The sequence below is a fragment of the Typopeltis vanoorti genome, chromosome 9 (genome assembly GCF_054136105.1).
Source record: "Typopeltis vanoorti isolate ZY-2024b chromosome 9, IOZ_Tvanoo_1.0, whole genome shotgun sequence".
NCBI lineage: Eukaryota > Metazoa > Arthropoda > Arachnida > Uropygi > Thelyphonidae > Typopeltis > Typopeltis vanoorti.
Genome location: NC_143557.1, coordinates 41,789,016 through 41,808,722, shown reverse-complemented (window position 1 = coordinate 41,808,722; position 19,707 = coordinate 41,789,016). Strand labels below are relative to the sequence as shown.

The 19,707-nt window shown below is 36.2% G+C and overlaps 1 protein-coding gene across 1 annotated transcript in view; it reads right to left on the bottom strand.

Moving 5' to 3' along the window:
- Positions 1 to 19,707, bottom strand: part of Ttc30 (tetratricopeptide repeat domain 30) — a 232,626-nt gene that overhangs the window by 194,014 nt on the left and 18,905 nt on the right. The window contains exon 3 of the mRNA XM_090397606.1: positions 18,608 to 18,817. Coding sequence (XP_090253732.1) covers positions 18,608 to 18,817 — 210 coding nt within the window. The remainder of the gene's footprint in view (positions 1 to 18,607; positions 18,818 to 19,707) is intronic.

Genomic DNA, 19,707 nt, shown 5'->3' with positions numbered 1-19,707 from the left:
CTTATCCAAGTCAAGAGTTTATATTCCAATCCCATATTCACAAGTTTATGCAACTGACTTTCTTGTGGAATCTTATCAAATACCTTAGCAAAATGCAACATTATCATTGTGTATCCATTCCCTTTATCCAGCCAACTCATAACAGTATTATAAAATATGAGCAAATTGATAAAACATGACCTTCCTTTAGTAAAACCATGTTGCTCCTTGCAGAGAATAGCTTGTCTATCTACCCATTTCTGTATGCAAGTTCTTACCAACATCTACAAACTCTATACCACCACACCAGAGATACTGATAAGTCAGTAGTTAGACACATCAGTTTTTGCACCACCCTCGTAAAACAGAACTATCATACATTCCTTCCATTTCTGTGATATCATTCCTGAGCTGAGACTCAAGTTATACAAACATGTGAAAGGCCTAGCATATTCAGCTTAACATTCTTTTAGTGTACATGCTGATATTCTATCTCTCTTATCCAAGTTATGGAGCAAGTTAAGAGTTGAGCACAATGTTTGAAATTTTGTGTTATTTCTCCAAGGGTTGGAAAGACTAGAAAAATGCTTAGCAAACAGCAGTAAAGGAGATGAAATGTAAAGTAGTAAAGGAAGGATCAAGGAAAGAGAAATGGGTGAAAAATTATATGGTATTATTCATGATTCCATTATCACAGGTGATCGTGGAATCATGTATAACATAGTGGATTGAGGCCACTAGAGGGCTACATGGTGTGTAGTGTTTGTAGAGAGCTCCTGAATTGGTAAATTTGCTTGAATCTTACATAGTATGATTTACTTTTCATATCTTAGCGTGTCTGAGTGATTTTTGTGTGTTTTCTGAGTATTTTAATTAGTAAATTGATAGATATGATTATTTGTGCATGGCCCTCCATGAAGAGAAATACAAAGATGGTGTCCAGGTCGCCATCTTTGTCTAAAAATTTTAATTTAAAGGATTTGATTCAGTGTACCGTTTGCGAAATGTATGCATTGAGGAGAGTGGTTGGAGTCTGGTTAAACAACGATGGAGTGAATGTGTGCAGAAAGTGTAAGGAATGTGAGGATTTAAAGAGTGTTTCAGGTCATGAGGGTGATATCGTTATTGAAAGTGTGAATGTAGAAAATAGTGATATGCGAGATATGAATGCGAGTAATATTTGCGAGGTAGTACCAGATAGCTGTGAGAGTGGTGTCGAAAGTGAGAATGAAGGTAAAGATACAGAACGGATGAATGAATTAACGGAAAATAAAAATGAGACTGATTCAATGAGTGAGATTGCACGGTTATGCAGAGCAATACACAGGGCAAATCAGCAGCTGGAGCGTTGGCAAAAATGTTTACCGAGCATACCGACTAATAAATGGCAAAAGTATGATAGTGAGTGTAAACAAAATGAAAGAGCAAGTGTTTTACGGAGATTCTTTAGTAAGAGGTGTGATAGTTGAGAGTTTAACAAAATTGTAACAACCTGTTGTGAATGTTAAGGATGTAAGTGAGTCAATTAGAATGCAAAAGCAGCAGGTGAAAGAATTGATAGTAGTAGCAGGTACAAATGATTTGAAAGGAGACAAAATGGCTATGAGAGAAGATTTGAAGGAATTGCTTGAGGTAGCAAAAGAGAAGAGTGAGAGAGTTAGGATGGCGAGTCTGAGTCTGTCTGTTGTCATGGTATGACAGTGAAGAGTATAGAAGGAGGGCCATAATCGCTAATGACATTATGAGTGAATTATGCAGGAGGAGTGGTGTGGAATTTGTGGATGTGTGGAGTGAGTTCGATGGGCGAAAGCAGGGATTCTCAACCTATGGTACGCATACCACTGGTGGTACGTGAGCCACTGCCGGGTAGTATGAAAAGAGATTTGCTTACTGGTACATCCAATATCTTGAATTAAATATAGTGGTACGCCAGCCACTGGAAAAGGTTGAGAACCCCTGGGCGAAAGGATTTATATAAGATGGATGGTTTACATTTGAATGGATTTGGTGTACAGAGACTTGAAAAGGTGTTGAATGTAGTGAAAGTGCAGAATCAAAGCAACTAGAGTTATTAGGGGAGGGGGAGTATATATGCAGACTTCAGGGAGACAGTTGAGTGTATGAATGTGTGTAATATGCCCGAGCGAGTACGAAAGACAACAAATCAGAATGGGATAGTTAGTATAAGGCATTGAAATAGAGATGGAAAAATGGGCTTCTGCAATTCATGTATACTAATGCCAGAAGTATTAGGAATAAGAAGGAAGAATTTTTGGCCTTGGTTGGCACTTCCAGGCAACAGGTTATTGGCATTAGTGAAACATGGCTGACAGAAGATGATATAGTTAGTGGGATTGAATGTGAGGGGTATGGTGTGTTCAGGAGTGACAGGGAGAATAAAATGGGGGGAAGGAGTGTTATTGTTGATAGCTGATGAGCTACAGCTAAGGAGAATAGAAGTGGAACTGCAGGATAGAAAAAAGAGCACATTTGATGCTATTTGGTGTGAGATTGAAACTAGCAGAGCAAAATATACAGTTGGGTGCTGCTATAGACCAGGTGATGGAATAGATGGTGCAGATAGTATGCATAAGCAAATAGAAGAAATGAGTGGAAGGAGGGTAATTATTATGAGAGATTTCAACTATGGTAACATTCATTGGAAGGAGGAGAGGACACATGGGAGGAAGGAATTGGATTTTATACGGTTATTAAGGGATAACTATCTGAGACAGCGTGTAATGGAAAATACTAGGGTTCAGAGAGTGCTTGACCTAGTAACTGCATCTGAGAATTTGAGTGTAACAAATATGACCATGCTGCCACCAATTGGTGAGAGTGATCATAGGGTCTTGACTTGGGAGGTGGCTAAAGGTGTGGAATTTACAATTAGGACAGGGTACATGTGGAATTATCAGGCTGGTAAGTATGACAAGCTTAGGAGTTTGATTGGTTCAGTGCCATGGCATGTAAAACTGCAAGGGCTAGATGTTGATGACAGTGCATGGAAGGCAGTTAAGAAGTGTATGCATGAGGCAATGGATGACTGTATACATAGAGTCCGAATAATAAATCAAGTTGGGGTTAAATGGATGAATAACACCATTAAGATTGAGCTGCAAAAAAAAAAAAAAAAAAAAAAAAAAAAAAAAAAAAAAAAACTATGGAGGGAATTTAAGGAGAAAGGTGACCAGCAGGCACATGAACGGTATAAAGTGCAGGCCAGAAAGGTAACGAGTGTGGTAAGAAAAGCAAAAACGGATTATGAAAGAACATTAGCCATGCAGGCTAAAGAGAATCCTAAACAGTTTTTTCAATATGTTGCAAGTAAAAGAAAAAATGTAGATGGTAAAATGATTTTAAAGAATGCTGATGGTAGGGAGGTAACCAAATCAGTTGGTATAGTTGAATTACTGAGCGAGCACTTTGCAAGAGTATATCATCCAGGTGGTGACATTGCAGGAATGAATGAACCAATAGATTATACAGGAATTGTGGTGAATGAAGTGGAGGTGAATAGTCTATACAAAACCTCAATGTCAATACTTCTGTGGGATTGGATGGCATACCAGCTCATGTCATACGTGAAGTAGCTAAAGAACTGTCAGTGCCCTTGACCATTTTGTTTAATTTGAGTCTCGGGTCTGGGTTAGTCCCGAGGGGGTGGAAAGAGGGGGAAAATAGTTCCACTACATAAAGGAGGTTCTAAGACTGCTGTTGTAAATTACTGACCAATTAGCATATCAGGAATCGTTGCCAAGGTCTTGGAGAAATTAGTCAAGAGAAAAATACAGGATTGGATAGATGAAAATGGGATACTGTATGGGGGACAACATGGTTTTGTGAAGGGTAGATAATGCCTCAGTAACTTGCTCACGTTTTATAACACAGTGATGGCTGAACTGGATAAGGGTAATGGGTTTACAGTGATTCTACTGGACCTTGCTAAGGCCTTTGACAGGATACCACATGGAATTCTAATCAGTAAACTGCAGCATATGGGGATGGATATAGGGTTGGTGAGATGGATAGGAGGGTGGTTGATGGAGAGATATCAGAGAGTGGTTATTCAGGAGTAGAGTCCAAAAGACGGCCTGTGACTAGGGTGTGCCACAGGTTCCTGTTCTTGGACCATTACTTTTCAATTTGTTCATTAACGATATAGGAAAGGATCTGAGAGGAAGTGTTCACTTGTTTGCTGATGATGCAAAGTTGGGTAGAGCAATTGTGAGTGCACAGGATGTCATGTCAAAATTTTGCAAGATGATTTGGATAGTTTGGAGGACTGGACTAAGGAAAATGGATGTCAATTTAATGTGGCAAATGTAAGGTTATGCATTTTGGGGTGAAAAGATTAGCCGCAGTATATCACATTGGTGGAACCATGCTCCAGGAGATTGATGAGATCAGGGATTTGGGAGTGTTGGTGGATAGGGAGTTGAAGTTTAGGGGCACATTGCAAAAGTAGCTAAATCAGCTCATCAAATCACTTGGTTGCTGAAAAATACTTTAACAAGCAGAGACAAACAAGTTATTGTTCCTCTGTATCAAGCCTTGATAAGACCCCATCTAGACTACTGTGCCCAGATATGGGCACCAGGGTTTCTTCTTGATGGGGAGGAGGTGGAGAGGATCCAGAGATGAGTGACCAAGATGATAGCAGGTCTGTGGAATGAACCTTATGAGAACAGGTTGAAGATTTGTGGGTTGCAGAAATTAATTGATAGGCAGAAAAGGGATGATATGATTGAGACATTCAAATTACTGAAGGGTTTCTATAAGGTTAATTCAGAAGATATTTTTGAGAATAGGACTGGTGGTGGTGGTGGGAGGACTAGGGGCCATACATGGAAGCTGGGCAAGAATGTGGTTAGCAAGGGTGTTAGAGCTAGGATTTTTACTTGGCGAGTGGTGAATGAGTGGAATAAGCTGCCAGAGTCTGTTGTGGGTGCCATGACTGTGAATGAGTTCAAGGCGAGGTATGATAGATACTGTGTGAATGTCGAATAGTTGTTCTTGATATGATGTTAGGGCCTCCCTCGATGAGTCTGTCGACTCCCTGGAGTTGCCCGTAATAATAATAATAATAGTGTGAGAAAGGATATGCAAGGCTTGTTGAGTGAGTTAAAAAAGAAGAGCAACAGAGTAAAGACTGAATCTGTAGTTATGGTATGAAAGGAGTGATTTGAAGAGGAGAGAAGAGCAGCAATTGCAAATAAGTTGGCAAGCAGGCTGTGCAGATTAAATGGTGACCCTAATGGTCAAAAGGATCCGTCCATGAAAGATGGATTGCACTTAAATGGTTTTAGTATCAGGCATTTGGAAAAATTGTCCGGTGAAAGCGAAATGTGAATTGTCAAGAAAACAATACATCTTGGTGGGAGGGACACGTTAATGGTATGATAGAAACTTGCCATGAGATGAGTACATTGCATCTATCAATTTACATATTCTCTAGTCTCTGCTGTGTGTGTGTTTTGACTAGTTTCCAAGAAGGAAACCTTGCTAGTTTTACATGATTTGTTCAATAAGAAGCAAATGTGCAGCTAATAAATATTACAATCAATTGCATATATAACTTTTCCATGCACACAGGCATTTTGTGTGTGTGTGTGTGTGTGTGTGTGTGTGTGTGTGTGTGTGTGTGTGTGTGTGTGTGTGTGTATACGCACGTGTGCACACGTGCAGTTATTTAGATTTATTTATGTTGAACTGTTCTGTGAAGGGGAAAAAGTTCTAAGTTTAAAAAACTACCATGTCATCTAAGACTAGATAACTCAGCTCACTGAATATAAAATTTCCTTGCTTTCTTGACAGATTTCACATTCTGGTCTTTTCAAGTGAAAAGCACTTTATTCTGAATGTATCATAGAGGTGTGTGAGTGAGTGAGTGTCCATATGCCATTTCTAGTAAATCTATTAATAGACATAATTGGGCTAATGCTACACTAACCATACATTTTGTCATGATTTAGAAAAAAATACAAATAATCACACATCTTTAAAAAGCCAAACTCAAGTCATAGAAGAAAGCTAAATATAAGAAGAACATGTTGATTTCAGTTCAGGACATCAGTCAGTCATTACTAATACCATGTTCAATTGGTTGCACGGGCTTTCTAATACATAAAAAATTAATAAATAACATAATCTACACTGGAAAAAAATCAACCAGAATAGCAGAAATATTAATATCTATAAATAAGAGATATCAAATTAAATTTCCATAAGTTTATGTACCAACGTCAGCCTGGCTGGCAGAATGGTTAGCATATCTGCACTCCAGCCAAAAATAATAATAAATAATAATAATAACTTCAGGTCACTCAGATGAAGAAGTTGAAGAATTTTAAGTCAAACAAGAAGAAGAAGAATATTTAAATCACAGTAAAGAATGTTATATAATTATCATGATGCAACTTAAATGCAAAAACCAAGAAAAATAATTATAATCTAAATTCAAAGGGAAAGTTTGGATTGGGTAATAGGAATGAAAGAGGATTAGGTTTAGGTTTATATAGTTTATTTGGCACAAAAACTACAAAGCTCATATTGTGCCATGCTAAGGTTATAACTATACATAAGCAGTTAAGGAAAATTGTAAACAATATGCCATTCAAAAAATAGGTCCCACAAAGCAGCATCTATATATAAATAGAACTGCTGCAAAGAGCACAGCAACACACAAGGTTAAAGGTCACAGCAGTACAGAAACTGTCAACAATACAAGTTAATAAACAAAATGCATGTACAGACACCAAGCCAAGGGATGCAGTATCTACATATGTATAAAATTATAACTAATGTTTTTACAGCAAGACATATATAGGTAAAAAGGATTTATTATACAATATGCATGCATAAAAATTAAATTTAGTAATGTGGTATTTACATATAAACAAAATTACAATCAAATATGTTTGTATAAATTAATTCTTTGTAAAAACTTAAAAACATCATGCAATCTGCCTGAGTGTATATGGTCTGGCCAGATAGGCAAAAATTTCATTCCTCTCACGTGCAAAGCGCTGGCATTCCACCAGAACATGAAAAATAGTGAGATGTGTATTGTATTTTTCACACATGGGAAGTTCATCAGCCCTCAGTAAATAAGAATGTGTAAGATGACTGTGACCCATGCAGAGCCTAGCAAGAACAACTTCCTCTCTTCTCTTTATACATTGACTAGGGGGCCAATGTTTAATTTTGGGTTTAATGTCATATAATTTGTTTGTTAATGCTTCCTGCTATGATGACTGCCATTGAACAATTAGTTTTGATCTTATAATCTGCCTGTAGTCTGTATATGGTACTGTCAAACAGTATGTGGAAAGTAAAAGAAAGTATGTGGAGAAAATATGAGCTGATTTAGCAGCTGCATCTGCAGCTTCATTTCCATTAATTCCAATGTGGCTGAGAATCCAACACAACTGAACATCAAAATTAAGGATTTTCATTTTGTGAAACAGGTGTAACACCTCATAAAGTATTGGATGTGGATTATGCATTGGAGAGGAGATAGCCTGTAAAGAACTCAATGAGTCTGTATAAATTATACCCTTTTGGTAGCAGTTGTCTTTCATATGCACAAGTGCAAGCTGAATGGCATGCAACTCTGCTGTATAATTACTGCAATCAGGTGGAATCTGGATGGAGATAGTAATGTCAGGAAACACAGCAGCACAGCCGACAGAGGTATTAGTTCTTGAACCACCAGTATAGATAGGCAAGAAATCAGAGTGTACATTAAACAACTGGAGGTAGACAGATGATGGAGTATGAGACTTCTGTAGCTGACAGAGTGAGAAGTTGCAAGATGGAATGCAAACCTGCCATGGAGGGATACTGTTATGCTTAGTGTAGGCAATGTTGTCAACATTTATACCAACAGTTTCTTTAACGCGCATACCAAAAGGACATATGACAGTTTGAAGTGTGTGGTATTGAGCTTCTCAATGTAGAGAAAAGAGACTAGTCTGATTTGGGAGAGACTTTATCTTTAAGGCATAATTAAGTGACAACTGTTTCCGTCGAAGTGATAGAGCTGGTTCATTTGCTTCAACATAAAGACTTTGATTGGGTGATGTGCGAAAGGCACCAGTAGCTATCCGTATACCTTGATGATGGATGGAATCCAACTATTGCAGGTCACTCTATCTTGCAGAACCATAGACATGAGACCCATAATCCAGCTTTGAACGCATAAGTGAATGGTAAAGATGAAGCAATGAAGTTCAATCAGTACCCCACTTAGTAGAAGAAGTGCGAAGGAGTTCAAAGCTCTCTTGCGCTTTTCTCTTAGTTGACGAATATGTGCTAGAAATGTAAGTTTTCTCTCAAAGATGAGTCCCAAGAACTTGGTTTCTGTAGCTACTGGAATAACAGTGCATCTCATTCTTAATTCAGGATCTGGGTGAGGAGTGCATTTACAACAGAAGTGTACACAGACACTTTTGTTCTGTTGAAAACCTAAACCCATTATTAAGAGCCTACAGAGAAACATGATCGATTGCTTGCTGAAGTTGTCTTTCAATTATCCTCATGTTACGAGAGTGATAGTAAATTGTGAAGTCATCGTGCAGAGCGTTGTCTACTGTGTGAGGAAACTGTTCAGTGATTGAGTTAATTTTAATAGTGAAAAGTGTCACACTTAAGACAGAGCCTTAACCTCCCACTCTGACTTGGAAAGTTCGTCTAGAACAGAAAGTTTTTAATAAATATAGGAAGGTGTCCTTTGAGACCTAGGTTATAGAGGTCTTTTAATATGCCATATCTCCAGGCTGTGTCATAAGCTTTTTCCATGTCAAAAAAAAACTGAAACAAGGTGTTCTTGCTTCAGAAATGCATCTTTTATACAAGTTTCTAAACGAACCAAATGGTCTAAAGTTGAACGATGTCTATAGACCCCACATTGTGTATTGGAGAGAAGTGTGTTGCTTTCTGAATACCAGAGAAGTCTGGCAATAACCATTTTCTCTAGTATTTTACAAAGACAGTGGGTTAGAGCAATGGGTTGATAATTATTTGCTTGCGTTGGATCTTTTCCTGGTTTTGGAATAGCAATGACAACAGTTATGCCAAGAATTTGGAAATTCTTCCTCTGCAAGTATTCTATAGCATAATAAGAAAAGAAGATCTATAGAAGATGATGATAGATGTTTTAATATTTCATAATGGATGTCATCAGGCCCTACTGCACTAGGGTGAGACAGTAGGAAACATCTTTTTAGTTCCTTCTTAACAAATGGCTGATTGTATGGTTCAAGAACATTAGTAGAAAAATTTAGCCGTTTGTTTCTCTTGCTGCTCTTTCAGAGTTAAAAATTGATGAGGATATGAAGCTGTTGCTAAGATTCTGGCAAAATTTTCTCCCAAAGTGTCTACAATGGTTTTGGGATCAGCAATAACACTTCCATTATGGTCTAAGGTAGACAAACAATGTGTTTAATATCTGCCTTTCATTTTCTGGATTTTATCTCATACAATTTTTGGACTGGTCATTTGATTAACTGATGTAGTAAATTGGATCCATGATTGTTTTTGACTCTGACATCTCACATAGCGTGCTTTGGCTTGAGCACATTTGAAAGCTATGATGTTTGATGTGGTGGGATATCTACGAAATATAACCCATGCTCTGTGTTGTCTTTTTTCGCTGTCTGACATTCTGTGTTCCCCAAGGTTTTGTATAGAGTGGAAACCAAGATGATGTTTTTGGGATGAAGGCTATTGCTGCCTGCACAATGCAATCTGTTATATATGCGACTGCTTCACTGATAGATGTTTGACTGACGGTATCACCATTAAATTTTGCAAGATGAGAAAAAGTTTTCCATATAGGTATCCGTGTGGGGGAACATGGTTCCTGTGAAGACATTGTGCAAAGAAAAGGAAAGTGATCATTTCCATATACATTTTTGTCAACATCTCACATGAGCAGTGGAAGAATGGAAGGGGAGCAAATTTTAAGATCAATTGCAGAATATGAACGGGGTAGGCATATGGAAGAAAGTATTGAGTTTATTATTTAAAAGGGAGAGGTTATTATTATCAAGGATTTTTTCAATGATTCAACCTCGTCTATTAGTGTTGGCACTACCTCACAGAGTATTACGACCATTAAAGTCACCCATCAAAACTCTGGGTTCTGGCAGTTGAGAGATAAGGTTATCAAGATCAATTTCATTTAATTCACCACTTGGTGGTAAATAAATTAAACATAGTGTAATATGAAATCCACAGAGAAGCAAATTGCTACTGCTTCCAGAGCAGTATTAAGTTGGACATGATGGAAAGGAATATGACTGCCCACTAGGATAGCTACTTCTCCATGAGCAGGACCACCTCCAGTTCTGTCCTTGTATACAACAGTGAAATTCCTAAAGGTAGTTCCTCATTGGGTCTTAAGTACATTTCTTGTAGACAGAAACAGAAAGGTTTGTGTTTCTGCAACAAAATCTTGATATCATCGACATTCTGGCGAAATCCACGGGGAAGTATGGATGGCCAGTGTCCATCTCTTCCTCTGGTATGGTATTCAATACGTCTGACGTGTTAGGGTCAGTTGATAGGTTTAGTTTACTTTCAATGGGTACAGACGTATCCATTTTTTCTGTTGGAGTGTCTGGTAGTTTATCTTTAAGTGATATGTTTGTCATAATTTTTTTGACAAGTGGATTTTCGTTGAGTGGGACCATTTTTAGAATGACTCTGGAGTAAGGCCATAGGTCATATGATTGATGCACATTCCCATAATTTCACCATACCTGCACCTTATGATTGCGAGTATGGTGAAATTATGGGATGGTGGAACAGACAAGTTTGAGTTGCTGTTGATATTTTCTTAATTGTTACTTCACCAATTTTATTTAAGTGGTTTACCACCATAGATTATCTCTGCTTATATATTCTTGAATGCTAATAATGTCAAGTGTGGGTGGATGGTAGCAGAGTTGGCCTCTTGTGGGAATGGGTGCTTGGGGACAACATCATGCAATACCAAGTCCAGTAAGGTCTGGAGGGGATAATGATAGGTTTAGAAACAGTGACATTTTTATGCTTTATACTAATGCCAGGAGTATCCGGAATAAAGGAGATGAATTGGTGGCACTGATAGTATCAGCCTGGCCAAAATTATTGGGATTGCTGAGAAGTGGTTGATGGAAGATGATATAATAACAGCAATAGAAGTAGCAGAGTACAGCATTTTTTGGCAGGATAGGAAGGGAAAGTGCAGTGGTGGAGTACTGCTTATGATAGGTGATGTCCTCTATGAGTGGAGGCTTTGGAAGGCAGTGACACTAATGGTTTTGAAAGCATATGGTGTGAGGCAGAGGTGGGAAATACAGAATATTTAGGAGGTGTTGCTACAAGCCAAGGAGCACAGAGGGTGGGGAGCAGGAGATGTTTAGACAGTTGAGCTTAGCAAGTGCAAGAAGAATGATTGCTATGGGAGATTTTAACTACAGCAGTATAAGCTCGTAAGAAAATGCATGTAGTAATAAGGGAATAGAATTTCTAGAATTCTTGAGGGACAAATGTCTTACGCAACATGTAATAGAGGGAACAAGAGGTTCAAGAGTTTTGGATTTAGTCATACCATCAGAAGAGCTGATAATAACTGAGATGACATCCTTCCCTCCCCAGTTGGAGAGAGTGACCATGTGGTTTTGACTTGGAAGATGAATCGACATGCAGGAAAATCAAAGAAAAGGGAACATATGTGGAATTATATGGCAGGTGATTTTAATAGTCTTAGATATGTACTTGGGACAGTTCCATGGAGGGAGGAATTGAAAAGAAAAAGAAAGAAAGAAAGAAAAATAACACATTTCTATTTGGAAAAACCTGTTAATATTCCTATTCAGGTTATGTAACATTTATAAGGTATTTTCATGGCACACAGATATAATTGTTCTAGTCTAGTAAAAAATTAGATTCCAATCTCATCTGGTAAGTAACAAATATTTATAAGCACTTTTCAATCAAAGGAGAGTTAGTTGGTCTCATATAATAGGTGACAAGGTTTTCTTCCTGGAAATTCAACTTTTCAATATTACAAAACAGATTAAATGGCCAGAGAGGATCTACAGTGTCAGACATAACAAGCTATGTAGACATAATTAACTGCCCTATCATGATATAATTTAGATTGATATAAAAACAAATTTCTTGGAAGTGACAAGCAACTGAACCTAACACATTAAAGAGAACATGACATAGGCCAAGTTATTTAGTTTACCCATGCAACTATGTTATGTTAAATGCATTTCAACCCTTTTGGGATGAAATGAGGAAACACGGAAAAATCCCACTAGTGAACACCACTGTATACAAATATCATGTGATAGATGGTGAAAAAAATTTTATAACCAGCTTTTTCAATCATTAAAAACTAGATAACCGGCTTTTTATAATCTTTGCAAATTTTATAACTACTCTTACACTGTTAAATAATGTGTTATCAGTTAACTACAGTTCAGTTAGCAGGCAGAAATCCAACCACCTCACAAACAGAATAAAATTAATTAAATTATTAAAAAAGTAATATGCTGGGCATCTGAAATAATTCAAGAGCCATATCCACACAACGACCTATATCTGCATATATATGTGCATTGCCAAAACTTTACAAAGACAATATATTGCTCTGATCCACTGGTGATAATATTATACCCATATGTATATATTAACCAAATATTTAGCACAAACATTAACAAAACATACAGGACATAAAACATCCCATTCAAAACTTATCCCACTTCACAACACACTGAGCTTAACATGTTGAGAGAAGATGAAGAGGAACCTCTATAAACCCAGGCCTTTCCATCAAAGTGTGTCATTGTAACTCAGTAACTGATGAAACCCTTTGCATGGAAGACCCTGATTCAAATCCTGTATAAGAGACATGAAAAACCTTTATAAGTGCTTTTCAACTGAAAGTGAGTTAACTGGTCTCATACAATGATAGCTGACTTATTCACTGGAAACTGAGGTTTTTCAGCCTGCAAGACAAACAAACTGGGTAGAAAACACATTATGTATTCATGCATCATATTTTACAAATAGGATTAAAAACCCTACTGTAGTAATAACTGGGTTACTACAAAACCCAGTTATTTATCTATGATAGGTCACTGCGCCTAATGCATTGAGAGAAGATAAAAGTTAAATAAAATATAAGATATACATCGCATATTAAAAACTTCACACACTCCAGTCATTAATGAAGTAATTTAAAATTTCTGACTTAAATTTGCAAACACTTGAATAATGTCAAAACTGAAAGATTCATGTCCTATATAGGATTGGAGCTTTGACATTATCTGACTGTTTACAAATATCCCACTAAAAGTAATCCTAATTTTAATTAGAAACAAACTCTCTCATGAATGCCACCATCTTCCTATATAAATTAACTATGCAATCTGGCTATTTTATTTAGTATAAAAACCTCCAAATTAAAAATATGGCTATGGGCTTACTGCTCCCTACCATGCTATCTCTTGCTAATCTTTATAGAGTCATTCAAGGAAAAGAAATAAACTCCATCCCTTCTGAAACTATCTCTATAGCTGTACATTGTATACTCTCAATCACTGTTACCACAGCATCCCAAAATATTATGGATATTTTTAATGCACATTAACAACAAAAACCATATAATATACAGCAGAAATTGGGAAGAAAAAAAAATTACTGTTTTCCATTACTAGATACTCTAATTATCTGGTTCCCCCATGCTATGCAATTTATAGAAAAGTTATATGCACTAATAGATATTGGATCATTAATCCACATAATTCAGCGTGTGAATTAACACACAGAAATAGAACCATTTGTTCCCATAATCCATACTGCAAAAGGAATTAATAGATAACATTAAAAGTTTTACTTAAATGAATAGAATCCTACAAAAAACAAAAGTTAATAACTTTGTCCTCCCACCCATCTCCATAATAATATATGACAGACATAAAAAAAAATCACTTATAAAACAGTATTCAAATTATCTTTCTTTATCTACTCCAAAAAGATGAAAACCACTCATTTTATGTGGGAATATATCAGATCTACTGCAAATGCAAACTTGCCTATTATATACAATCTGAAAGGTCAGCAGCCTACAAAATATGAATCAATATAGAAAAAGTGGGTGGGTTAGCTAACATGCTCACTATTTTTCATGCAGCAAGATGGGGGAAAAAACTACAAGGCTAAAGATGTTTCAAAAAGTGAAAGCCTCTTCAATACACACAGAACATTTTTAATTTTAATAAAGGCTGAAAAAAACTGCCAGTGATCTACAAGGCAGTCATTCTCTTCTATAAACAACTATATTCGCTACCCAGAATGTAACCAGAACACGCAGCCAAAGTAGGATACTAGCTTAAGTATTTTGTGTCCTTATTTTGCTATTGAGTTCCATCCAGATCACACTGCAATTGTTCTTGAGAATGTCTCGGTAAAAAAAATTCGTAGGATTAAGGTATTTACTTATGCTGTGTAAATACATTAAATCTTCATAAAAATATATACAGTGATCCCTTGCTTTTTTGCAGTCTTTCACTTCACAGAAGTCTTGCCATCCATATGGGTACGCTCAGGATCTGGTTTGCATGTGTCATACATCTATTTCCTGTGTACAGGCTATGCTATGCTAGCTGTATACACACACACACACACACACACACACACACACACACACACACACACACACACACACACACACACACACACACACACACACACACACACTGCCATATGTGTGTGTGTGTCATCGTCAGTAAGGCACTAACACAAGCTGGTTGTGAGATTATTACTGTTACTTTGGCATGTCATCCTCTACAAGAATTTTTTTTTTTACCCTTATCTACTAAAAAATGGGACCTAAATGTGACAATTTTTGAGAAACCAAGAGGAACTTTGAGATACTGGCAGAGAAAGTAGAACTTTTACATAAGATTAAAGATCTGAAATCTTTTGTAGCTGTAGGGAAGATATAAAGTATTAACAAGTCTGATTTATAAAAAGGAAACCCACAATTGTTTTACAGATACTATGTGAAAGAATGCAAAAATTGTTACTGGTGTATGGAAAAAAAGCATTAAGTAATGGAAAGAGCACTGTGTGTGTGTGTGTGTGTGTGTGTGTGTGTGTGTGTGTGTGTGTGTGTGTGTGTGTGTGTGTGTGTGTGCGTGCGCGTGTGGATGGAAAACAATATAAAAAAAAGGACTGCCAATCTATTCAACAATTTTAAGAGAAGCAGTGAAATCTCTTTATAACCATTATCATGAGGAACGTGATTTGGTTAACAAGGTTATCCAAATAACCTTGTTAACTTCAATGCTAGCAAAAAATAGGTCTGAATTTAACAAGATTATCCAAACTACATTGATGTCCCTTTTTTATATTGTTTTCCCTCTACAAATTTCCCACAAAAAAAAAAATTCCTTATTAACAATACTGAAATCTCTATTCAGGATATCTCCAACTTCAAATCTCTCTTACAATCATATCACAAATATTGCTTCCTCTGCATCCAAAACATTTGGTCTTCTCTTTAGCTTGAGGCATTACTTTAACTCCAAACAGCTCCTCTAACTCTATACAAATTGCAAATCTGCCTAACCACTGAATTCTGCTCTCACATCTGGGGTGATGGTGCCCCTAAGAGCTCCCTAAAAATATTTGATTCTATACGGAAAAGGGTCAGATTGATTGATGACCCCTCTCTCTCACTAATACTCTTTGCTAACTTTCACAAGTGTTCAGTTTCTGCAGCCTGCATCTTCTATGGCTGCTGTTCATCAGAATTGGCATCAGTAATTTCCCTGCTGTCTGTCAAATCTATCGGAATGTGTGCAGGCCAATCAATACCCGCTCCAAACCCACAGAACAAATTTCTTCTCCTCTGTGTTCATCTATTACAATTCTGCCCTTTGGAATAGGGTTTCCTAAGGAATATAATCCACAACTTTTCAAGTCAAACATGAATAATTCCTTATAGCCCATCCATGGTATTAGTGCACTATAAGTTGACCAACCTTTCATAGATGGGTTCTCCATTAAAGAAATAAAGAAATAAAAAATTATGAGGAACAAGATGGAGAATTATTATCTCCTGAAAGTTCTACAAAAACCTTTACTGCCAGTAATGGTTGGTTTGAAGGATTTAAAACATTTTCTTTAAAAAATTTAAAGGTTTGGTGATGCAGTTTCTGCGAACCAGGAAACAGTGTAAATGGGGGGTATCTTATCTAAATCTCTATCCTTTTATATGCTCTTTACCTTTCTTTACTTTAGGTATTTTAGTGCCTTCTATAATGTTAGTCTATTCCTTCCTATATATATATTACTTTATGCTATGACTCCTTTTCTGCTTATTCTAACTGCCTTCCGCACTTGCCTTTTTATTTCTTGAACACCAGAAAATTTATTTCATAAGCTGCACCACTGATGTCCATTTTCTAGTAACAAGAAGTGTTAAGTGCATCCAGTAGTTTTCCCATTACATTCAAATTATCCCTGCTTAATTAATATCTGCAGTTGTGGTCTACTATCTATCCTTTCTCCTGGGTTCCGGTTAATAGGCTCTAATATTTTTTCGGAACAGTGCATCAAAGAATTAAATATCAGGCAACACTCTAACATTTAAACAACACATTTATTTACCATAAAACAATTTGCACTATTAATCCATTAAAGAAAAATTTGATTAGTTTAACTTTACATAAAACAATTATGTTAAAATGCCCTTTCAATTCATGAAAATCATGTCACATAAATAACCACTCTCCTCCAATATCGAATTACTATCCTAAGCAATAGTACCATTAACAAACAGTTATTTCTTTATTGTTATACACATAAAAATATCATTACATATAAAAGCTCGATCCCACTGATACTAAGATAATACTCTAAGCAAGATGCACCATTAACAAACAGTTACTCTCTGACTGTTACACACATAATCTTCTATTACTTATTTAATATTTTAAATCCAACCATTAACTTTGCTCAAATTCAGCAGTTTAATCTTAACAGTCCACTATTAGAGTTCTCCTATAATTCACAAAATTGGAAAGAAAAAAATCAGACTCACTTTAGGGCTGCTACCCACTGCGTATTCTCATTCCCTGGGTTCAGATTGGAGTCCTGACCTTTTCCTCCCGTTTCAGGTTTTTCTCTCCCTTTTTACGCCGGCAATAGATTTACTGATGCTTCTGGGATGCTGTCCTCGCGGCACATAGGGTGAAGATTATTGGCTTGAGGAGTACTTGCATGAGCATTGAACTAATGGAACAATTTCTTCCCACTCGAAAATTTCCTCTCTCCGGACAACAGCTCCCGGCAAAGGTTTGACATCAGATCAATGCTTTGCCTGGCGGATCGTTTCCTTTCATCCTTCTTTCAGGCCACTGGTATGACCTCCTGAAGTCGCATCCTTGATGGCTTACATCTGACGGACAACTGCTGGGGTACCGATGACGACCTATGGAAAACCAATACTCGATCTTCCGGCCAATGCCTTTTATTCACCTACTTTCAAATCCCTGCACGAAGAAATGGGACCCTGAATATTTCGGTGCGACTCCTTGTTCTTTCTTTGACACTGACCCTTTCTTTGATCTTCTTCTACACTCCTTTAATCCTATTTGTTTTGGGCGGCGGAAGTGCATCTGAATTTTGTCGGTCCGTTTGACACGGACCTTGAGTGTTTACAATCAGAATTCACCAACAATTTTCACATATCCTTATAAGGGGCTAACACACAAAGTTTTCTGGTGCCTTTGTGTAATACAATCTAGAATTTTCCTTTTTAGGGCAGTAAGTACAGACAGTCCCTATGGGATTTTTTACATTAACAAACTGTTTTAACTATATACCAATATACAGGTTATTTTTAACATCCTTACAGGGCTTGACTAACGTAAAAAATTGATGCAAGGCTTTTTGGCATTATTAAGCTACATCAAATTTATACAACGGCATCAGTTTTCCCTGAAACATGTCACAAAATAATTGAGAAGGGGTACATGTAGGAATAAGTATTTAGTGTTCAAGAATTGGAATGGGTATTTGCATCATGCTGTACAATGAAATGAAGCAAAAAAAAAGCAGTTTCCTAAAACATGGTTGTTTTTTCGTTAAAAATATTAATATTTTTCTTTTCTTTTATGTTAACTAATAAGATATGTATGTTTATATATGTAAGATAATATTATTTGTCTTTAGCTCTAATTTAAATGCACTGACAAATTTAATAATAAATCATTTTATCAATTTTTCTTATTTTATTAGCATTTACAAGAAGGAAAATATATCTTAAAAAAAGGTGTGGAAGAAATGAGTCACTAAATTTCTGTTGAACACTGACAGTTGGGTGTATATTTACATTTTTTAAACAAATGTAAATATACACCCAAAAAAATGGCCTGAAAAAAAAATTTCATTTATTCCCTACTATTAAGCATTCTTCATTATGATGAAGTAATAATGTCATGTGATATAATATTTTATTTGACACCTTATTTTGGGACCAATTACATATTTCAAACTGAACATCATTCTGAATTAGAAATGAATTCACTAATATAACTGATTAAGAAAATTTCCTCACCTTAGAATGATAGACAGGATTTTCCATTTGACATGTAACTTTCATTGCTTCCTGATACAAACATGCCTGGTAAAGTGCTTGGGCATAGTAAAGTTTATAGTCCTCAATTTCTGGATAAAACAATGTTAACTGCTCATAACAATTTGCTGCATTAACAAAGTCTTGAGTAAAATAGTAGCAGTATGCCAACAATGAGAGAGAAGCACGGGACTGTTAAGAAAAAAATAAAGCATCACTATGAAAAAATATAACAAAGAGAATAACATGAGATTAAGAAAGAGTCAAAACCAAACAATTTTAGATTTGTGTAGGTAAATATTGTACAAATTTAGCAAGCAAAAAAGAAGTTTACATTTTGTATAAGATTAAATAAATTTACTTTAGAATTTATTTCATGAATAAAATTTATGAAATAAATTTTATCAATTTATTTCATAAATTTTTATCAATTATTTCATAATTGATAAAAATTAATTACATATAAAATCAAAAATCTACATATAAAATTTGAGCATTTGGAAGAAGCAGAGCCTTGTCATGTTTATTAATACATTTTTGAAGTCAATGGCATTCTACCACAGAAGGTTATAAATCTATAACACATTAGTTCTTTGGTCTCCAAAGTAGTAAATAATCTGAAACTTGTTCTAGAGACCATACATGAACACTTTTCAAGTGACTTCAGGATTCTAATAAAGCAGAAGTGTAGGTTCACATTAAATGATGATGATAATGCAGGCAATAAATTCAAATCCACAGTTGGATTTGAATCCATGGCCTGCAGGTTAGACAGTAGAGATACCGGTCCACTTGCTCAACCTGGCCAACAAACTTGTATTTTACACACACACACACACACACACACACACACACACACACACGCATAGCTCAAAGACTGAATTTTGCTCAAGATTTTTTCAGTGGATATGATGTAAAAATTGTTATACATGCATGCGTCAAAAAAAGTAAATGGTTTAATTGTTAAGTTGAACAAAAAAAAAAGAAAAAGTATTATTAAAATGTGTGAGAAATGTGATGATAGATTGTAGTGTTCCAAAGAGGAGAACAGTGTCAAGAAGAGTAGTCCAGAATGTGGGTGG